The sequence below is a fragment of the Phyllostomus discolor genome, chromosome 2 (assembly GCF_004126475.2).
Source record: "Phyllostomus discolor isolate MPI-MPIP mPhyDis1 chromosome 2, mPhyDis1.pri.v3, whole genome shotgun sequence".
Classification (NCBI taxonomy): Eukaryota; Metazoa; Chordata; class Mammalia; order Chiroptera; family Phyllostomidae; genus Phyllostomus; species Phyllostomus discolor.
Window position 1 is genome coordinate 200,486,973 of NC_040904.2, and position 23,432 is coordinate 200,510,404.

General features: G+C 43.0%; 1 protein-coding gene across 1 annotated transcript in view; it reads left to right on the forward strand.

The window, feature by feature from the left end:
- SLC17A8 (solute carrier family 17 member 8) overlaps positions 1-23,432 on the forward strand; it is a 41,943-nt gene that overhangs the window by 15,062 nt on the left and 3,449 nt on the right. The window contains exons 3-11 of the mRNA XM_028532796.2: positions 3,719-3,837; positions 6,100-6,214; positions 7,294-7,381; positions 11,285-11,371; positions 11,716-11,855; positions 12,279-12,428; positions 13,372-13,504; positions 18,512-18,622; positions 22,771-22,898. Coding sequence (XP_028388597.1) covers positions 3,719-3,837; positions 6,100-6,214; positions 7,294-7,381; positions 11,285-11,371; positions 11,716-11,855; positions 12,279-12,428; positions 13,372-13,504; positions 18,512-18,622; positions 22,771-22,898 — 1,071 coding nt within the window. The remainder of the gene's footprint in view (positions 1-3,718; positions 3,838-6,099; positions 6,215-7,293; positions 7,382-11,284; positions 11,372-11,715; positions 11,856-12,278; positions 12,429-13,371; positions 13,505-18,511; positions 18,623-22,770; positions 22,899-23,432) is intronic.

Genomic DNA, 23,432 nt, shown 5'->3' on the forward strand with positions numbered 1-23,432 from the left:
GGCCTCCTCCAGCTTCTGGTGGCTCCAGGCTTCCTGGGCTCGTGGAGGCATCACTCCGGTCTCTGCCTGTCTTCCCATGGCCTTTTCCTCCATCTGTCTCAAATCTCCCTGTGCCTTTGTCTTAGGAGGATGCTTGTCATGGGATTTAGGACCCAGCTGGGTAATCCAGGATAACTCATCTAAGATCCTTGACTTTATCATGTCAACAAAACCCTTTCCCCAAACAAGGCAGCATTCATAGGTTCCAGGGATTTTGTGTGTATATCTCCTGGGCGCCATTTTTACTACCCAACACAGTGCCCAGCACAGTGCTTGGCTTGCACTAATGGTCATACTTGGGGCCATTGTGATCCTACGGGGGCTCAAGTGATGGTGAAAGTCGGTTCTCAGCAGGGCCAAGTGCTCTTCTTCATGTGTCATGTCCTTCAGAGAATGGACAGAAGCACCCTCCCCTCAGAGAGAAAGGCATGAGCAAGGGACAGTGTGATTGGTAGTCTGCCACTGGATGAAGTGGATTTCTCTGCTTTGCAACCTTGGTTATTCTGTGACTCAAGGCAAAGAAGTCAAGTTGCTACTTCTTAGCAAGAAAGTCAAGGGTTTACAAGCAGTGGGAAGAACATAGTGTGTGGGGCCAGGCAGGTAAGAGGCCTCTATCTTGGCTTTCCTGTAACTAGTTGTTGTAACCAGTAACTTTAACTAGTATGACCTTGAGCAAGTAAGTTACTCTCCCTAAACCTCAATTTTCTCATCTACCAAAAAAAAAAAAAAAAGGAGCTAATAATAATTACCTTTAGGTGTTCTAAGGATTAAAGGAGGAAATACATGGAAAGTACCTTAACAGAATCATGTTTCTCTCCTGCTCCAAGCTTCCAGTGGTTTTCACCTTTCTTAGCAAAAGTCAGGTCCTTATAATGACGTAAAGGCCTGTCATCATGTGAACCTCTCTTACCTAAACTTCTGCTCTCCTCTCCCTCACTCATCACCCTCCAGCTCTACTGTCAGCCTGCTGTTCCTCTCATACACAAGCTACCCATCCCTCGGGGCCTCTGCACTTGCTGTGTCTCCGCCTAATAAGCTCTCCTCTCAAATGATGAGTGTGCGGTTTATTCCCTTCCTTCCTCTAAGGGCTTTACTCAAAAGTCATCTCCTCTGTGAAGTCTTTCTTGGCCACTCTATCTAAAATCACACCTTACCTGATTCCTACCCAATATTTTCTGTCCCCTTCTTTATTCTTCCTTCTCACCCTGTCATCCCCGATGACCACTGAAAACAGTATGTGCTTGTTGACCCTCTGCCATCCCTGCTGGCGTCTCCATGAGGACAGCAATTACTGCTGTTGTTCACTGCTATGCACCCCGTGCCTAGGACAAGGTGTGGCACCTGGTAGCATGAAATAAAAATGTGGTGAACTGATTTTTAAAAATATTTTATTTATTTATTTTTAGAGAGGAAAGGGAGGGAGAAAGAGAGAGAGAGAGAGAAACATCAATGTGTGGTTGCTGGGGGCCGTGGCCTGCAACCCAGGCATGTGCCTTGACTGGGAATCGAACCTACGATGCTTTGGTTCGCAGCCTGCGCTCAATCCACTGAGCTACGCAAGCCAGGGCATGGTGAACTGATTTGAATTAAAGATTGTTACTCTGGAGTTTTAACTTCTCAATCTGCGAAATGGAAACCACCGAGCACAGGCCAATATTACCTGGGCTGTGACCTCCTAGAAGCAAAGGCAATTCTTATTTGAGTTGTATTTACACTGTCTGGCACTTGACCCAGCACCCAGGAGGCACTAAGCGAATGTTGAATAAACGAACAAATAAATAAGTAACAGTTTGTGACAGGAAAATAAACTGTTGTGAAAGTTGGCACATTGATCATTAAGAACCTTACCCCATACCAGGAACATCTTGTATTTTGATATCAGTCCTTTCCAAAGCCATTCATTTATTCATTTGGCAAATATTTACATGCGCCTCCTGTGCTCCAGGTACCTGTTGTAGGTCCTGAGGCTATAAAGTCACAGGGATAGGCCTGTACCCTCCGAGTTGCCTGCCGAGCAGCGTGGGAAGCAGACGCACACGTGAGTGGCTAGCTTTAGAACAGCACAGGAGGGGAGGGCCCCCTGGCTGTAAGAACTGAGGTCTGTGGAACAAGTACAGGAAAAAGTGACCCCATCAGTTCGGGGACACTGGGGAGCCTCCTCAGAGGAAAGGACATTTGCAGGGAGTCTGAGAAAACCAGTCAGTTGGCCTGGAGAGACAGAAAATGGACTCCAGCCTCAGAGAATCCCGTTTTCCACGGCCGAAGCCTGGTGGGAGGGTGTTTTATTGCTGTCGTCATCGTCACCGCAACAACGGCGACTGCTGGCATTTATTGAGTCCACGTTACCTTCCAGTGTTAAATGTGTTAAATGCCAAAGCTCTAAGCAGACGAATAGCCCACCGGAAATATCTGTGCCATTTCTCTCCATACATCATATGTGTAGGGAGGATAGGTTTTATTATCCTTTCTAAGAAGTGAGAGGCTCTCATTCCCTTTGTGTTCTCTCAAAACCGGCATCTGAATAACCTAGTAAACAACCTAGTAAACCTAGAACTTATTGTTTGTTTATTTCACAAGCTGTATTACTTTCTTCTTGGCATTCATCATTTTTTGGTATATATGAGGTCTGTCCAGAAAGTATCCAGCCACGTGCTATGGAAAATAGAGACATTTATTGAAGAACATGCAAGATGCAAGAAACATTGTACACAGGACAATGACACCTCAGTTCTCTTCACACAAGGCACCTTAGGACCTCACACAGTTCTCCCAATCACCATCAGCTGCCCTGTCATATTTTATTGAATCTCATCAATGGTCTGAAATCTCTTCTCTCTCAAAGGTGATTTTAGGCTTGGGGAAAGCCAGAAGTTGCAGGGTGCCAAATCTGGGCTGTAGGGGGCATGAGTCACCTGGGTGATTTGATGTGTTGTCAAAAAACTCTGCATGAGACATAATGCATGAGCAGGCACATTGTCATGATGAAGCTGCCAGTCACCAGGCACCCATAGCTGTGGCCTTCTGAATCATCCAAATAGTTTCTATAGAGGAATGTTCAAGCTTAACACAAAATATGATGCAGATTCATTGCCCTGCTTACTCAGTCATTTTGAATGTGATGGCCACACAATATACATGCTCACCCAACGACTAGTACAGTGAAGTTGTCATTATTCACACGTGTGCATTCTAGTCCACTCTCCTTGGCTGCCAGATTACATCGATGTTGCACAAACTATTCTTGTTATGTTAACAATGGTTGGACTTTTCCTGACAGGCCTCATATTTATGCATATATGTATATATATGTATATATATGTATACACACACATTTTATTTGGTATATAATATATATATATTTGGTGTATATATATATATGCACACACCATATATATCATTTCCTTATTCTATATAGAATATATTATATATATTTATATTTAAACATATCCATATATTTAAATTTGAGCACGGTCTCTTTCTACAAGGTGAGTTCCTTTAGAGTAAGTTCTTTGCTGCATTCACTGCTGTATCCCAAGCACACAAGAGGCCCTCCATAAACAGTTGTCGAGTAAAGGAAGGAAAGAAGGAACCGGTGGGGTTATTATGTAGAATCATCAGTTAAAAATGGTGGTCAAATGCTTTCTAATGAACACAACTGTATCTGATTTCTCGTTTTCAGACAGCACAGTTTAACTGGGATCCAGAGACAGTGGGCTTTATCCATGGATCTTTTTTCTGGGGTTATATTGTGACACAAATTCCAGGTGGTTTCATTTCAAACAAGTTTGCCGCTAACAGGTAAGATATACATATGCAACGTATACAATGTGGGTGCTACATGGACCATAGCATGGCTTTGTAGTTTTACCAAGTCTGCAGAGCTGGCGCTCGATTTGGGGGTACGGAGTGAAAGATAGGAGCCATCCCCATAGATGTGATTCGCAGATATCTGTCCCATGTGATCCTGTTATTAAGAGTCTCCTTTTATTCAATCTAGTTTATCTTGCAATTTTTAAAATGATAATGTAGTAAAAAGAACAAGTGACTCTGAGTTAGGAGAAACAGCTTCTGAACCCTAAGTAACTCCTGTGGTGACCTCTACTGAGTCACCTTCCTTCCTGCTCTGGACCTCAGTTTCCACACCTGTGAGATAAAGCATGGATTAGATTGGGTTTGAGCTCCCTTTGACCAGGGACATTCTGTGATCCTGTGTAAATATCATGCAGTAACATACAGGCTTTGTCATATGAGCAGTAGGGTCTGGCCTCTAGAATGCAAGATGTCTTTAATGTCCTTGAGATTTCCTAGTAGGTGTTTGAGCAATTAAAAGTAGCCAGGACAGATGAGGTGCCACAAGAAGCAGTGAGTTCTATCACCCAAGGTATTCAAGCCAAAGGAGATGGGCACTTGGAGGAGAGGCAGGGTGTCTGTGTACTAGGAAAGGAGAGTGCTAAGTATTTCCGGGTCCCTTCCAATTATGTGTCCTCTGTGAGTTTGTATCTGTGGATTTTGTGAAGTATGCATTTGATAAAGCAGTGTTTTTATTTTATCCTTTTCAAAGAACATTTTTTAAAGGTTTTATTTATTTATTTTTAGAGAGGGGAAGGAAAGGAGAAAGAGGGCAACAATGTGTGGTTGCCTCTGGTGCGCCCCCCCAATCTGGCCGGCAACCCAGGCATGACTGGGAATTGAACTGGAGGCTTTTTGGTTCATAGCCCATGCTCAATGCACTGAACTACACCAGCCAGGGCCAGTGTTGTTGTTGTTTTTTTAATAAAGATTTTATTTATTTATTTTTAGAGGGGGGGTGGGAGGGAGAAAGAGAGAAAGATCAGTGTGAGAGAGAAACATTGATCAGTTGCCTCTCCTATATTTCCCCTCTGGGATGAACCAGCAACCCAGGCATGTGCCCTGGCCAGGAATTGAACCTGTGACTTTTTGCTTTGCAGGATGATGCCCAACCCACTGGGCCACACTGACCAAGGCTAAAGCAGTGTTTTTCAAATTCTAAAATACAAGTCTTTAGATGGTAATAAAATCAATATAATTATTTACCAATGAGAATTTTCTAAAAAAGATAAATAGAAAAGAAGATAATTAAATAGAATAAAACAATAAAAAATAGCTCATTGTACATTTAAGTTTTGATTTTTGAAACTTGTTTCAGTTACATTTGTGTGTACGGGGATGTATTGGGTTGCAATATAGAATATATTTTATTTTATGGGTCAAGGTAAAAATAGTTTGAAAGTCACTACCCTAAGATTGCAATACATATAGGCATGACTCTATTTACTTGTATTCTTGTCTAATTTGTGTCCTGTGTTATTGTCACTTACCTAATATATTCTTTTTAAAAAGTGATAAAATATTGGCTCCTGTGGTCTCTCAGGTTACTTCTTACACTTCTGCCCAAAAAAGAAACCATGCATAATTTCCCAGCCTGTGAAATGGGCTGAAGCATCATTAACGTGTGTGAGAAAGGAAGGAAATGCCGCCTGCTCTCTTTTCCCCAGGACACGCTGGTCAAGGCAGGGAGGAGAAAGCAGGTGGCACGGAGCAGAGGGGTGGGGGCTGAGACAGGTACACAGTCTGTCTTGCACTGGGCTGGCCCCAGGGCAGAGCATGCTTCTCAGATGGTCTGTATCCCCTCCTGGTAAAGTGAGAGTAGAACCGTGAAGCAGAAGATACAACCCAAATGTGCACAGGTCATGAGGTAATAGTCAGAATGCGTCAGTTGGGTGAGAATGGTGGTTCTCCAGCCAGGTCACCCCATGCTGGTCAATCTCCAGTGTCAGGACCTCATCCGGGCAGGACATCCCTGTATTGCCAAAAACATGCCCATGATGCCCTTGATTGGTCCAGGCACTGGAGCTTGGAAATCAACGCAGTCCAGCAGTCTTGGCTGGGACACACCAGACGGCAACACATCTATTTATCTTTCTATTAATCTCCATAGTGGCCTTCTGTGAACTGTTAGGCTCGTTTCTGCTGTTTAACTGAAGTGCCACATCCACGAGCAGGCCTGCCCGATAATAACACAGTGTCTTGGTCCCTCAGGGTTTTTGGAGCTGCCATCTTCTTAACATCGACCTTGAACATGTTCATTCCTTCTGCAGCCAGAGTGCACTACGGCTGCGTCATGTGTGTCAGAATTTTGCAAGGTCTGGTGGAGGTAGGAGATTCTCTCCTCAACTGTCTCTGATATCACTGGGGACCATGTAGTCCTTTAGAAAATCCAGCTTCTGAAGAAAACTCCTTTTACTCACTTTTCCTGTAGTCCACCTTGTATTGCTGTCTCCACTCTCTGGCTATGACCACAGTTATGAGTACTTTATTTTAAAAGCACTGTGTAATTCCAAATTTAAATACAATAAAGGGCCGTTTCGTAGAGTGCAGAATTTTAGCTGAGGAAGGAATGATATTGGAGATTATTGAATCCAACGCTTTTCATTTAATGATGAAACTGAAGCCCCAGACCTACAGGTCACATAGCAAGGGCTCTTCCCACTGTAACAATTTACATGAATTTATTAATAAGTCTGTAGGCTTTCAAGAGCATAGTCTTAGGCAGAGATTTAACTTGGTAGCATAACACAGCCAGGGGACTTTGCCAACTACTCCACTCTGCCATGTAGTGATAAGGTAGCTGAAGAAAGTATGTTAACAAATCTGCGTGCCTAGGTTCCCAAAAATGTAAAAACACAGAACCTCATTGTAAGCAACAATATCTTTGAAATCATGGGTTTGCTGTGCTAGTTACATTTTTTTTCTGAAGCATGGTACAGTATATGTGTCACAATTACATTAAAAAGTGTAGGGTGTTATAGCACCTCATATCGTCCTCTAGCCCCACTAGAGTGACATGTACCACATTTCTGAAAACACTGACGTGGTAGAAAGACCATCGTATTGCAGCCACGAGGACTAGTCTAGTTACTCAGTGGCGCTAAGCCTCAGGTTCTGTATCTTGAAATGAAAGGATGGACCAGCTGATTGCAGAAGTCCCTTTCTCTGGTGATATTCTGTAGAATATGAAATACAAAGGCCCTCTCCCCCACTGCCCACCATGCTTACATTTGAAGTGACATTCCAATTTGAGCATCTGTGCTGTCAGTCAAAATAGCGTGCTGTTTAGTATCTATACATTGGGTGTTTATATTGTAGCCTGTGTTAAGGACTCAGGATCCACATTTTAAACACACACAGAAACTGGAGTCAATTCAAATAATCTATTTCCAACCATTCTGCCAGGGCGTGACCTACCCAGCCTGCCACGGGATGTGGAGTAAGTGGGCACCACCCTTGGAGAGAAGCCGACTGGCCACGACCTCTTTTTGTGGTAAGTGTGTTAGAATCATAACAAGTTCCATTTAGGGATGCTTTAGGCTTCAAGTGAAGATCGCACTAAACAGAAGTCCAAAGGTGAGTGGTTGCTGGTGTTGGTTCTGCTGCCCAATGATGCATCCATCCAGGGCCTACCTATGTTCTGACTTCCTACTGCACAGTGCCATGATAGCCTTTTACTCTCATACTTTTTCCTCATGTTCACGTGACAGCTGTCATACCTCCAGGCATCAAGTCCACGTTAAGGCAGGAAGAAGGGGAAACGGGTATCCTAGACACATCTGTTCCATTCATTAGAAAAGCAAAAACTTTTCCAAATCCCGCTAGCAGGCTTCCACTTACAATTCCTTGGTCCTGTTTCTGTCATGTGCTTTTCTTACCACAGAGAAGGCTAGGGAAGCAAGAGCCTAGCTTTTCCAGCAGTGTGAGGAGCGGAAGGTAAAAAAGAAGGAGTTGGAAACGGTAGTTGGATTATCCATCAAATGATATATGCCAAAGGCAAAAGCCAAAGAGACAGAATCATTAAGCCCCCACTCCTATTTTTTAGAGATGGAGAAACTGAGATTAAAATGTGAAGCTGGCCCTGGCTGGCATAGCTCAGTGGATTGAGCACAGGCTGGGAACCAAAGTGTCCCAGGTTTGATTCCCAGCCAGGGTACATGCTTGGGTTGCAGGCCATACCCCCCAGCAACTGCACATTGATGTTTCTCTCTCTCTCTCTATCTCCCTCCCTTCCCTCTCTAAAAATAAATAAAAATAAAATCTTTTAAAAAATGTGAAGTTTAGTTTTATTGAACTGAACTTTCCCAAGTTCACATAACTACCAAGTCATGGAGCTGGAGCTACACCACCTGATTCTTGATTCAGAACTTGACTCACTACTACTCACTCACTCACGCAAAACAAAGTGGAGACCACTCACCTTACCTGATAGTGAATTAGTGGCTCTTAAGTAGTGATGGGACTTTAAGCTCTGAGTCTCCAGACTTCACTGGCTAAGGTTGCCTCACTCTGAGCCCAGGCTTTGGGGCCGCCCCTCTGTATCTCTGGGAGTAGTGTGCTTTCTGAAAGGTCTTCCTAGATACCAGCCAACAATTGAACAAGAACAGCAAGTGCTCCCCTGTCAACACAGTTGTATAATATATTTCCAATTTTTTTTAGGGGGAAAGGGCTCAGGAAGACAAAAATGACTTAGGCTGCACAAGTCACAATGAGGCCCAGGAGAATTAGGTTCAGAATGTAGATCTGTCTAGTTTTTCAAGCTAACATGCATTTTCTAAGAGAAGCTAACCTGTACTTCTTAGCTACAGGGAGAAATAAAGCTTCTTCTTTATGTCTGTGAATATTTTTATTTCTCCCTTGTTCTTTCTCTCTGCCTCCATAAATCATCATCATCAGCCTTGGAATTCAGCATGACATAGTCACCAGTGTGCCTAGTCTGTGCCTGGTTTGAAACTGCAGGCACAGCCGAGGTGTCTCTACATCTTCAGCGCCTCTTGTCTTCAGACACCATTTCTGTCCTCTTGTTTGCAGTTCAGCTTCATCACTACCCCCACTACTGACCTTACCGACTCTAGAAAACATATAAGATTTTGCCCCAGCTGGCTTTAGGTATTATCAGAGCCTTGACCTTAGTTTCCTTGGAGGGTTTATTTAAGGCATTTCATTTTGATTCACCAGCAAAACAAGCATGACTAATGCCACTCCCCATTCTTAAGTCTCTTTACAGTCCTAAAAGGGTTGGTTTAAGAAATGGCTGGACTCTCCAGGGAAGCACCTGATCAAAGTCACAGGCTTTATTACATTTCCCAGCTAAGGTGTGGCCTTGGTTTCAAAGAACAGCCAAGGGAAATGCCATTAGAAGGAAACCCAGGCCTGGGGCTAGTTGGTTCTTATATTGAATTGATTCTTATATTGGAGTTGGGAGGGACTTTAGAAAACATCTAATAGGTATTGTTTTATAGAGGAAAAAGAGGATGGGGGAAATATAAACTTCATGATTAATAAAGACAGAACTGGGCAGTCCCTCACCCCTCATTCAGCCATTCCCCACTCTTCACACCATCCAAAAAGCATTCGAGGGCTTCCTCTGTCCACTGTGGTGAGCACACAGAGGGATGGAGGCACAATCAGCTCCCCTGGGCAATGTGGGTGAAGTGCCTCATTGGGGTGCACTCAGGGGCTGTGCGTGGGTGTGATAAGAGGTTCCATGAAGCCACGTCCTAAAGGAGGAGAAAGAATTTGATCAATAGACAAGGAAGAAGGAGAGTTTCAAGTTATATAAAATTTCCTGCAGGAAAGAATGCTTCTTACTGTGAGGAATTCTAGGGCATTTTTGAGTGGGGGAGGCAGGCCTGAATTACTCAGTCGTTCAGCGTAAAGGCTTTGGGTTCCTGCAGACTTTAGTTCCTATCACACATAACTGTGCCACCTCAGGCAACTTACCTTTGCCTCTTCCAGCCGTGGTTCCCTTCTTGTAAAATGAAGGTGATATTGGTACTAACGTCACCAGGTCAAAAAGAAGATTAAATAAAATCACAGGTCCAGGATACTCAGCACAGCACTGGGTACTCAGAAAGCACCCAGCACATCTCAGTTGCTGGTTACCCCCGACCCTCCCTGTCCTGGCCATTTCTCTGCCTCACCTAAACAGGAGCCTTCCATCCCTCTTTCAGGGCGTTTGGTTTGGGGAAGAAGACCACTTTCTCTACAGACATGCAATGGAGTTGGGTATAGCTCTTTCTGGAATGTTCTGGACTGCTTTATTGCTTTGAGGAAGTCTGAGGTTTAAAAAAAGTGCACTGTCATTCTGTACATGACAGTAGCAGTGATAGCTGGTCTTTGTGCAGTACTAGTTATAGCTATAAAATATCTCCACATACGCGGGTCATCTGCTCCTCCAGTCGGCTGCCTGACACAGAGATTTCATCTCATCTTCTTCCTGAGGAACATGGTTTAGAGAGATTGAGAGACTTCCTCGGGTGTCGTGATGTCCAGATTTGGGATTCCAAGTTGGGCCTGTCATAGCCAGTCAGGCCCAGTTTGGAAAGATGGGGTTTAATCCCCTTCTCTGGGGTCCCCAGACCCCCACCGCCCGCAGGTCTTCCTTGACATTGCATTCTGGGATAGAAAATTGCCTTTTGCAGCTCACTTTTTCTGAAGTGAGAATTCTTTTCATTCATAGCCCAGAGGAAATTTCAGATAGCTATTTTTTTTTATTTGGTTAATATTTATTGGGAGTTCGCTGGGCTCATATTTCTCCAGCAGACATTATGGATCTGCTGGAGACGGTGGCGGCCAGGTCACTGCCTGTGTGTGCCCTGGTTACCTTGTCTAGACAAGATAGACAGCCCCACATAGGTATTTACCAGGTTAAGTATTTACAAAGTAAGGGGGCAGATGGTCATCCTGCCGTTTAACTGTTTCCTGATTTTAAAAAAATCAAGATTCTCTAAAGCATGATCCTTTAACAGTTTGAAGCCCCTTATTTAAAGACATAGATGATAACCCTCACTACGAGCTCTGACAGGCGGATCTGTGTATCTTTGCTTGCTGTCTTCAGCACCCAATATTGTGCCTGGTTGAATTTTTCAGACTCCTCTCAGCTTTTTCTCATCTTTTTATTCCATTTTGTCATTAATTTCAAATTGTTGTTCCTGAGCGATCTTTGTTGAATCCCTCCATGGTACCTGGTTGAAGCTCAAGGGCATTCTACTGACTTTCGTCTGCCGGAAGCCCTGGTTTAAGGCACACTGGGAGCTTGCTTGTCCCTCTGCAGGGAGGCATTCTGACCCCTGCCCAGTTTGATCCGACCTCAGCCCAACCACATGAACTCTGAACGGGTAGGAAGGGCTAACAGGACGAGTGGTAAGCCTCTCGCAATCTTTTCCTGTCCTAGGTTCCTATGCGGGGGCAGTGATCGCCATGCCCCTGGCGGGCGTGCTGGTGCAGTACATTGGCTGGGCCTCTGTCTTTTATATTTATGGTGAGTGGTCTGACTTCGTGAGTTCCCGTGGGTGGCTCATGGAGATGGTATTTCACTGTATAATGGGATAGGCTAAGCGCTTCCTCTGTGAAAATAGAGATCACTAACCCAAGTTTATCATATGAAAAGAATCCTTATTTACCTATGATTCATTTAACATTTATATTAAAATTGAGTTTCTTAAGAAGCAGAACATTATCTTTCTTCAAATGTCAGTGAATAACAACAAAATACTTTCTCCTAGCTGAGCATAGTATTGTTTGGGAATATTTTGAAAATTAAAAAATTTAGAGAAGGAAGAAAATGAGACCATCTCATCAAGCCCTCTGTTTTTTAAACCGCAGGTATGTTTGGCATCATTTGGTACATGTTTTGGCTGTTGCAGGCCTATGAGTGCCCGGCAGCTCATCCGACGATATCGGATGCGGAGAGGACCTATATAGAGACAAGTATAGGGGAAGGAGCCAACTCGGTTAGCCTGAGTGTAAGTATCCACGGAGAGATGAAGACCTGCCTCTCTCTTCCCTATAAGAATTTCTCTGAGTGATTGCATTGATCTTAAGAAAAATAATCTGTGAACTGATGGTTGCCAGATAGGAAAGGGGTTGAGGGGCTGGGTGGAAAACGTGAAAGCGCTAAGTACAAGTTGGTGGTTACAGAACAGTCACAGGGATACAAAGTGCAGCATAGGGAATATAGTCAATAATAGTGTAATAAGTATGTATGGTGCCAGGTGGGTATTAGACTTAGAGGGGGAATCACTTTGTAAATTATGTAAACATCTAACCACTATGCTGTACACCTGAAACTCATATAAAATAGTATTGAATATCAACTGTAATTGACAAATAAAAAAATGACATGTCAATATAGTCACTAAAAATCCCTTCCTATTTTTACCTTCTAGAAATTTAATACACCATGGAAAAAATTTTTCACATCATTGCCGGTTTATGCAATCATTGTAGCAAATTTTTGCAGAAGCTGGACCTTTTATTTGCTGTTAATAAGTCAGCCTGCTTATTTTGAAGAGGTCTTCGGATTTGCAATAAGTAAGGTAAACACATAGATGCTTCAGATGTTCTCTCGAACTTTAAATCTCTTGCTTCTACTGAGAAAAATCTTTGCATGTTAAAATAAGTTGCTGCCTGTAATTTATAATCCTGGAGGTCTGACAAGTCATACATTCTGTGCATAGTATACATAGTTCTTTAATTTCTCCTTAGTAAGGGTCAGAGCTGTGGTAAGCTGCTTTTTAAAGATTTATGTTCTATACGACCTCAAAGTGTTTTTTTGAAGCTAATTCAAGGATGGCATATTAGACAAGGATAGAAAGATTTAACAGTGAGAGGGTATTTTTTTTTTCTTCTATAAATTACTCAGTGAAGAGCAGTAAGAACCTTAAAGCTTATTTGGCAGATCATCCCCGTCTCCAGTCTCCATCCCTGCCTTGTGTAAGTGCTCTTTTCAATGTTCCCCCAGCCATTAGGTTGCCTGTGTTTCAGGGGGGGAGGGTATGAAACGTGGAACTGACACCGTCACCATAAAAGAGTTAAGCCTCCTTCTACCAGGGAAGAGCGATAGCCTGGGGGAGGTAGATGCCCGCAGAGCTGCAGGGACTGTCCAGAGTGACCAGGGGAGAGCTAACGTAGTCAAGCCACAGGAGGTTCCGCCAGTGACCATTCACTCTGTGCCAAGGGTTTGACTACCATGTACCAGGCCTTACGCTGGGTGGTGGGGCCGATGTGATGAATGAAAGTCATCTCTGCCCGGAAGGGGCTTCCAGTCTGGTGGAGGAGACAAGTAGGTCAACCCTTAAACTCATTTACTTATTCATTGTTTATTTATTACAAAATTTGGGCCCACCAGGGTCCCACATAATTAGCTGATTGAATTTGGTGGTGATGGTGGTGGGCAGTATAGCTTGGTGGGTGCAGGGAATTAGGGCAGCCCATCTCCCAGCAACAGCGAAGAATAGCTCATTGTTTCTCTTCACCCAGGTGGGTCTCCTGTCGGCACTCCCACACATGGTCATGACCATCATTGTACCTATCGGAGGACAGCTGGCTGATTATTTAAGAAGCAGAAAAATTTTGACCACAACTGCTGTCAGAAAAATCATGAACTGTGGAGGTACTGTGGATTTCATAGGTGCTTTAAAGCAGCTTTTATAGAAAGAGATGAAACTGAACTGCAGAGCATGTTTTGGAGGTTGTGTCTAATCACTGGAAAGGATATTAAAGGTCCCTAAGTCTGTCCCCTAGCAGATATTTGGATGTCCTTCACACCCCTGCCAAGTGGTCAGCCAGCCTGTATTTGTGCGGCCTGCCATGTGACAACCTGGTTGGTAAATCAATACGCACCTGCAGAATGCTTCTTTCATCTGCCGTGGAGCTAAAGCAACAGGATTTCCTGTGAGAAACCTGTTTATTATTGATCTTTCCCATACATTTTCCACATACAGAATCCTTTGCTTATGTAGTTCATTCCCTTATCTCCGCCTTCCCTTTCTACACGTACACGTGTTAGTAAGAAACATAAGAAAAACAGTTTCTCTGAATAGTCTTCTTTCCTCCAACATATTCTCGTGCAAGGAGTGCACGCACACACTCCACCCTCTTCCCTGCTTTCTTTAGTCCCTGCTTTATGTTTTCATTTTGCAAAGACAAAGTAGAAGTTGGGTGCTTTTCCAAAAGAGGTAGATAAAGGTAGTCATGAACCCCTACAATGTCTGTGACTGTTCGTCTTTTTAAAACTCTACATTGTCGTATTATCTCTCTTGTTGTACTTTAAAAATTAGCATTTATTGAATGCTTTCCATGCCAGCCATGAAGCTAATTTCTTTACACATGTCATCTTATTTATTCCTCATAACCGCCCTGTGGAGCAAGTGGTATTATTAAGCCCAAATGCGGTGAAGAACCTAGGGTATGATGGGGTGACTTGGTCAAGTGGCAGATCATATACAGAATCCCAAAAAAGGCAAGAACAGATTTTCCCCTGTCTTTTATGTTTTGGCAGAGTGGACGGCTGGGGCCGGATCTTGGGAGGCCTTGTTGACGTACGCAGGGCTTGGGTTTTATTTGAAGTAGAGTTGGGAAGCAGGCGGAGGGTTAAAGCAGGAAAAGGGACGTGGTCTGATTTACATTTTCAAATCTGTGTAACTGAACATATGACACCAGAGTAAAAAAGGGGACCAGCTAAGAAACTATTTCAGTTTTTCTGTCAAGAGAAGATGGTGGCTTGAACTGAACTAGTATCAGTGGAGGTAGAGGGAGGTGGGTAGATTTCTAAGTTCTCCAAGCCTGACTGTCTTCTTCTTTAAAATCTGAATAATAATATTGACCTCAGATGATTGTTATAAAGGTTCAATGAGACAGCATAGACATGCATCCAGCATGAGTCCAACATATGTTAGTGCCCCTCCTCCTCCTGTGTTCAAGACATTGACAAAACAGAAGATTTCCAAAGGAGACATTCAATAAATATCCACTATTCAATTGTATTTCCCACAGCCAGAAGTATGCACCCTCTAAACCTGGAACTTGGAAGAAAATTCTGGATTAAACTAGACTTGCACAACCTCTTTCAAAGAGAGATGCCCTGTTGACTCTAAACCTGTTTTTATAGGAGTGTCTTGTTCATATTCAATTTTGTTCCCATCACCTTGGCCATTGTTTCTGCATAAACAGAAATGTCATTGTTTGCTGCTGTTGATGAGAACTCTCAAAATTAAGTAGTGCCAAAGTGCTTGTTGAGAGTAATCTTTCCCTCCCCTCCCCCACCTCATCTTCCTCTTCTGCTCAGAAACTAGAATGCATATGTAGAATCTCACCAGCCTCAATTTGATCTTTAAAAGAAACACAAACAACAACAAAAAAAAACCCTGCTTCACATGTCTTTTCATGTCATCTTACATTTTGATATAACAGAAACAGTGAGCTCTATGTAGAAAATTAAAAAAAAAAACACAATTGTCGCTCTTTGCTTAGCTGCAGAGATGCTAGTCTAGAGATAAATGCCTGAAGGTAGAGTTTTGTACCATCGCTGAATGAGCCAGACTGACATGGACATAATGAAGCACTTTCATGATCGTCTAGAGAATTTCAGCTGGTTCCATATTTCCTAAGAAGACATATATATATGACATTTTTCATCTGAGAAAGATCACATACTTCTTGGAGTCAGTCACCCTCTCTTTCCGTGGGCAAGAGATGTTTGCTGCTAGAATCATTTAAAGCGAACAGATCACCTTAAGCCATGATGCTCTGTTCTAGTTTATTCTGAGTCAGGGTGCATCTCCAAGGTCCTCGAAGACAGTTGTCAAATCCTCGTACCTCCTTCTGGAGTCATGTAAAGTGTGACTAAGGTCAGAATTCTAGTCTGGCTGACTTGGTGGTCTGTATGACTTCAGGTTGTCTCAATATGAAATGAAAACATTTATCAGGCATTTAAATCCTATTTTGTTCTTGTTTTAGCTTTGAATAGGTTCACGTTCAAGAGTCTCTTGATTACTCCTGAAGTTCCTATTCTACACTTCAGCTCCTGAAACATACAGTCCTATTTCTAGCACTTTCACTATAGACGGGGATCATTTAGGCCCTTAATTCTTTTTTTTTTCCCTTTGGGAACCTACCATTTAGCAAAGATCTCTTTTTTCTTATTCTTATAGATGAGTCAGTGTATCACTTACAAGTTTTACTCTTCACACAATGTCTTTGCTAACTTTCTGGTAAAACCTTTGTTGAGAACATTAAGATAAAAGAAGTTTCATCCACGTGCCTTGTTACTCAAGACAGGCCACATCTGAAACATGTATAGTGAGTATATAAAACACTAGAACTTTGCCCTATGTATAAATTAAGTTGCTGAAACAAAATGAATGGCAATGATTTGGTAGCAATGATATCAAGGCCACGGTTTAAAAAACACCTCTGGCCCATGATTTTATTGATCCTTTTTAGAGGTCCATCAAAAACAATTATTGATGCTTGCTTTGTTTCTATGATAGTTTTGAGGGAACGAACTCAGAAAGGTAGGCAACTTAGCAAGGTTTACAAAAAGTGCTTGTGTTTCAACTTAATTACTTTGATTCTCCTTTTTTCCCTTTGCATTAGTCCATCTATTGAGTGTTCACTACTTGTTAGCCAGGCTCTGTACTTTTTATGGTACCTCCCTTGGGAAATATCACAGTTTATTGGGTAGGGGGGCATGCAGAAACACAAGTGACAAATTACAAGGCAATGTTGAAAAGTTCTGTAAGATAAATGGGAGGAAAGAGATATCGGTCTCACTGGTGATTGAGTGCAGGGCTCTCCGAAAAGCTTCCTAGAGGAAGTAATATTTGAACTGGACTTTCAAGGATAAGATTTCTCCAGAAAAAGAGCAATAGTGGTGCGAGAGGATTATCCCAGGTGAAGGAACAGCCCGTGAAAATACATATCGGCATCCAACAGTGCTGTGATTAGGAAATAGCTGACAGCCCTGTGTGGCCATGGCAGAGGGCTGTCCGTGGGCTACCTGGTGAGCGGGCATGGGAGGGCTGGCAGAAGGTGAAACAAGGACGGCAGGAAGGACTTGTTCTGTAACATTATACTAACAATGTGGAAGCCTTGACGAAAGTTTTAAGTAAAGGGACAGCTAATTAGACTTGTGGTTTAGAAGGACAGTGATGTGCCACATGGCGCAGAGGAAGAAGACGTGGGAAGACCAGTGAAGAGGCTATTGAAGCTGGCCGGGTGAGAGGTAATGGGGCCCAGGGCTAGGAAAGCGGCAGAGGGGGAGAGGGCAAGCTGGTTTGGACAGCTGTTTCTGAGGCTGAGCCCACAGGTTCTTAGCTATACACCAAGGAAGGGGGAGATTTTGAGATTTCTGTGTTGGATTTTGGGTTTCCATTTGTTGAGCTGTGCCCATGTACCAGGGACAACACTCAATACCTCAAGTACCCAATTTCATGTAATCTTCCAGAGTGCCCTGTGAGGTTGTATGGTTCACTCTGTTTCGGGGGATGAGGATCAAAGAGGTGAAGTGACCTGTCCAAAGTCACACAACGAGTGAGTTTGAGGTGGAGTCTGAACAGAGGCCTGACTGACTCCAAAGTCTGGGTTCTGAACACGGGTGGATAGAAGATTAATTTACAGAAGAAGAAAGAGCACAGTTGTGGTGATTTGCCTTGTTTGTTTAGGAGTAAAAGATAGGAGGACAGAGACTTGATTGGAGCATGTTGTCTTTGAGGTACCTACAGGACAGGCGTGGGGAAATGTCTGGAATCAGCAGACAGTCTTCAGAATGACGCATCCTTATCTTCCATTTGCTAGGGCACTTTAAACCTGGAAATGGTACTTACACCACCCTCTGTCTGCTGTTGGCTGAATGTGTGTGTGTGTGTGTGTGTTGTTTTATTTTTGTTTGTGAGAGGAACATCTTTAGAATTTCCTCATCTTTTTTTTTTGTTGTGGAGGAGTCACTTATTCTGAATGAAAGGAACAGAAAGTACTTTTATCCTGATGCATCTTCTGTGAAAATATGTCATAGCTTTTTTTTTATTGTTGTTCAAGTACAGTTGTCTCCATTTTCCACCCACCCACCTCCCACCCTCAATCCTACCACCCTAATATGCTGTAGCTTTTAGACGGACACCTGAGAGCTTGGTGAACTTCTGAAAGGGAAGGATTTTGCTTCGTGCTTTTTGCTTCAGATATTCATTATAGCTTTCTAGTCACTTTTAGCAATCAATATTAGAGTATTGCCACTTTATTTTTTTGTGAGAGGCCGTACCATGCAACCAAAAGGGACTCATTGGCAATATAAAGGAGTTTTAGTGTTTAGAAATGACAGGGACAACTATCTGTGGAGCAACTGATCATACACACCCCTCACCCCAGGACTTCATTGGAGTCTCTTTGGACTACTGGGTGTTTGAGGTGCACCCGATAACGTCAGGAGACTCACAGGATGCCTGGGTGATGGCAGCATAGTCATGTAGCCAGAAACACCTGGGTAATACTGTAAGCACCGTGCCAGAAAGCATGTGCTGACAATTAAGCCCATGGAGATATTAATATAGATTCTTATTTAAGAAATTCATGAACTTGGGCTGACTGACATGACGTTTTTTTCCTTTGCTGTTTCCATTCGCAGGTTTCGGCATGGAGGCAACCTTACTCCTGGTGGTTGGCTTTTCCCATACCAAAGGGGTGGCCATCTCCTTCCTGGTGCTTGCCGTGGGATTTAGTGGCTTCGCTATTTCAGGTAAAGTGTCCTCTAGGTTTCCACATGTTTTCTGTAGGTCCAGCAAGTTTGAGGAGGAAGAAAGGAAAAACATACTGGATCACCTTTCTCGAGTAGGCGGGCCCTTCCTAAGGAGCAGAAGGCACGGGCTAAAGAATTTCACCTAGTGGGGGATGGCTTTGTGAGTTCACCAAGGACGGGGCTAAGGAGCCCAGTCAAGCTGGCATTTCCTGCCATTTCTCCGTTTGGGAAAGAGGCACAAAGTGCCAGTGACCCTCCTCCTTGACTCATCTCTGACTAGAGAACTGCTCGTACTAGCTCATTTGACATCTAGTCACGGAATCAGACATTTTTTAGACTGGAAGCTTTTCTAGATTTCGTCTACTCCGTGGCCTTCATTTTCCAAACAGGGAAATGCAGGTGCAGAGAGAGGAAGTGACTCTCTGAAACGGGTTAGGACAGGTAGTAAGAATAGTAACAGTGACGGCGAGCACTGACCTTGATCTGCATACTCTGTGTCGGACTGTTCGAAGCCCTATGCGTGTATTAACCCCTCGAGTTCTCGCAGCGACCCTGGGGCTGCCAGCATCCCTGGTGTACAAGAGCAGACCACAGTCTGCTGTGCGTGAGAGGTCAGAGCACTGTCATGTCATGTCTTACGGCTTCAGAAGCTCCCCATGCAAAACTGGGTAAAGAAGTTAAATTCAGTCATTCTTCTACCTTTAAAACATGCTATAATACTAACAATGATCGCTTACAGAACACTTTACATACAGCGCGCCTATCTGATAACAATGGGAAGCAAATAGTAATATCACTGTTTTGCTCATGAGGTACCTAAAACCCAGAAAAGTTGGGTACTTTCCTATGGTCATACAGCTGGTGGCAAAGGAAGATTTAAAGGGCTCCAGGCCTGTGCCCTTCCCATCATTCCAGGCTGCTGAAAAAAAATCAGAGTGGTAATATTCCAGAACAGAAAAATATGGAACCTCTGGTTTAAGCTACCCTGAAATAGGGGCTGCATCCTATCAAAATAGATCTGGTGAATAGTTAAATTAGGAAAAAATGTCTGCTTTGAAAGTAGCCTGCAGCTGAGAACATGGGTGTGGAGGTATATAGATCTGGGTTTGAGATCTCTCTTGACTACTTACTATTTGTGAAAGAAAAAAACCGCTAAGTTATTGAATTCTTAAGCCTTAATTTCTTCTATTAGAGATTGGAGAGATGGAAAGGCCACCTCATAGGGCTGTGGGGAGGTCTCAACAAACTGAGATAATTTATGCATTTTTCACTCACATGTCCCGCAAATCAGGCACTGTTTCTGACACAGGGGATATTGCTTTGAAAAAAATCAAAGATTCTGTTCTTATAAACAGTCTACCTTCTAGTGGAGATAAAGCATTTGAAACTCTCAGCCCAATGTGAGAGGCATAACAAAATTAATAACTATTCACTCTTATTGTTCAATTATTATTCACTATGGCCTTGTCCTTCTAACACTTAAGTGTACACACAAATCACCCTAGGATCTTGAAAAATGTAGGTTCTGATTCAGCATGTCCAGGTGGGGCCTTAGATTCTGCCTTTATAGTAAGTTCGTCAGCGAAACTGCTGTTGCTGCTCAATGGCCCACAGCTTCGGTAGCAGGAACAGAGCAACCATGGCTGTTTCCAGTAGGATGTTGAAGAATACCTTCCCTATAGCCTTGTGATGCAAAAGAGATTCCACATCCTGTTCACAGAGATTTTGGAATGCTTGGGTTCGTGTTGCTCCCAGACGGCCAACTAAGCCACAGTCAGAAGGAGTGAAACCCAGTACTCCAAATCACAGCAGCTGCCCATTTTTTTAGCACTTACTCTGAGCTAGCCATTTTTTGGACACGGTCTCATTCAGTCCCTGTAGTAAGCCTGCAAGAAGGGTATTGTTATATCCGCTGGGCCAGTGAGGACTCTGGGGCTTGGAAAGGTGACTGAAGTGGCTGGTAGTGAAGACAGTTTGTCTAACCTGACAGTGACGCAACGGGAAGGACTACGGCCACGCGGGCAAGAGTTCCTCTGGATCTGCTATCTGCCAACTTCCTGAGGAGTTAATAGGGATGCCAAGGATGACTGGCGCAACTTAGGAACAGACTGTAGACAGTCTGTCTACAAAGAGAGTGGAGACGGGTGGCATTGAAAGATACGAGGAATGGGTGGTGCCTGTTTTGAGAAATATCCTGTATAGAGAAGGCAGACTTTCCCAGCTTGTATACAAAAAATATTTTTTGTCTGCTACAAAAAAATGTCTATTAATACCTCAGTTTCTCAATGATTTTCCCCCCACCGAATACCAGGATTGTGCAGTGAGAAACCTAAATGGCTTTTCTCACATTATCTTTAGGTGAATTCTGGTGCCCAGACTTAGTTTTGTGTCAGAATACAATACTCGACAGTCATATTAATTGCTTCTTATCTCTGGTTTCTTTTCTAATAAAGTGTTTATGACATTGAAATCAACAGTAAGATTAATTAATTTTGCAGCTGTTCCCTAATATTTCTAATTGCTCTAATATATTAGAGCAATATATTAATCTATTAGAGTCTAATATATTAGAGTAATATATTAGAATACTTAGAAGTATAAATAATTTATAATATTGTTATAAATAATATTTCTAATATGTTCTAATTGTCTGCCACTTTGATGTGAAAGAGACAACATGTTTATTAGAAAAATTGTTTTCTCAAAATTTTTCCTGAATGGAGGTATGAAAAAAAAACCCAGCCAGTGTGTTACATTAGAAAAAAAATTTAAATCTTATTTTCAGGTTCTTTGAATAGAATAGAGAATTAAAAAGCAAAGCAGAGAAAAACAAAAATATGAAGAAATAGAAGTTACAACCCCCTGCTGTAATCTCATAGCTCCAGTTGATAATCAATAAAATAATGATTGATTGAGTGCCCACTATGTGCCAGACACTTTGCCAGTTCAGGGAAAATAGCGGTAGACAAGACAGATGGATACCCACCTGAAAAAACACACGTGCTGGTTTTCGCCTGTATGTGCCATGCAATGAACACACATTATTTCGCTTGGTTCTTACACCAATTCTGTAAGAATGGTTATGCCATTAATATAGGAACAAGGCAAGGTTCAGAGAGTGTGAATCCCTTGTCCAGGTTTGCATGTCAATGAAGCTGCCGGGGGCAGGCCTGTCTTGCTCTAAAATGCACCCCTGGCAATTGGTACAGTAGGTTCTCAGGGCCCAAAGCCTCCCCTTCCACAACCTGGCCCTTGCCCTGCCTCCGCTCCACATGCTCCCCAAGCTTTCCATTCATTCTCTTCTCCTGATAAATAGGTGAATAGTGAGGTATTGTTGTACCACTCCCTGCAGTGTTATCTTTTGACAGAAACCTCAATAGGAGAGACTTGCCTAGTAACAATAGCAGGAGCAGTGCCGGTAACGGTAGTGATTGTGGTAGTTAACGATAGTGATACTAGTGGTAGTTAGTAGAGCTCAGTTATTTTCCACAGGCTCTCACATACATACTTGCCCTGGGTCTCATATTACAGCATCTTTATGACTTAAGTAGTAATATTACCCCATATTAGAGATGAGGAAACAAAGGCCTAAAAATGACTTAAGTGGTAGAAATAAGATTAAAATCCAAATTTATGGACTCCAAATCAAGTATGTACATGAAGGTGTTTTGTAAATCACAGAGGATTCTGCCAATGTCTCTGCAATTGTATTATTTCAAAAGTACCTTTCCTATTTGGCCAAGGCAAACTTACCTAGAGTGGACTTTGGGGAGTGGGTGGCGGCCTGGGAGCATGTTAGAAGGCAGTTTGATTCTAATCACACTGAATGTGATTGTTTCCTCTGAGTAAATGTAACCCAGGCTTTCTGCTTTTTGGTATTTCCTAAAATGCCATTAGTTTGGAGTTCTGACCCTACATGTCACAGGTGCCATAATTTTCCATGGCAGACATTGCTAATCAATCACAGGACATTTTTCTGCTATGTGCAGCACAGCCTGACAATCCTCAGTCCATTAGTAGAGTTATCCATTAGTTATATGCTAGAAGAAACCACCTAGATTGATGAGAGTTGGGGAAGCTAAATATTTTCTAAAGCGTATTGGAATTTTGGTCTTGACCCTGATTTTGAGGTTTGGGCTTCGTTGTAGGTTTTAATGTCAACCACCTGGACATTGCCCCCCGTTATGCCAGCATCCTCATGGGCATCTCAAACGGAGTAGGAACACTCTCTGGGATGGTCTGTCCCCTCATCGTTGGTGCAATGACCAAGCACAAGGTAATGGCCTCCTTTTGGGCTGTGAGTATCAGAGGACTGAAATATTGCACAGACTTGAGATTTCAAAACCCTATCCTAGCCTGTAAATGTCTATGTTTTTGGCCTGAGTCATTTGAACTTCTTTTGTTTTTCTTTTCTTTTTTTTTTTTTTTTAAGATTTTTATTCATTTATCTTTAGGGAGTGGGGAGGAGAAGGAGAAGGAGAAAGAAAGGGAGAGAAACATCAATGTGTGGTTGCCTCTCACGCACCCCCCACCAGGGACCTGGCCCTCGACCCAGGAATGTGCCCTGACTGGGAATCAAACTGGCGACCTTTTGGTTCACAGGCCTGCACTCAATCCACTGAGCCATACCAGCCAGAGCTCTTTTCTTCCTCCCTCCCTCCCTCCCTCCCTCCCTTCCTTCCTTCCTTCCTTCCTTCCTTCCTTCCTTCCTTCCTTCCTTCCTTCCTTCCTTCCTTCCTTCCTTCCTCCCATCCATCCATCCATCTTTCTATCCCCTTCCTCTTCCTCCTGGTCCTTCTTCTTCTTTAAT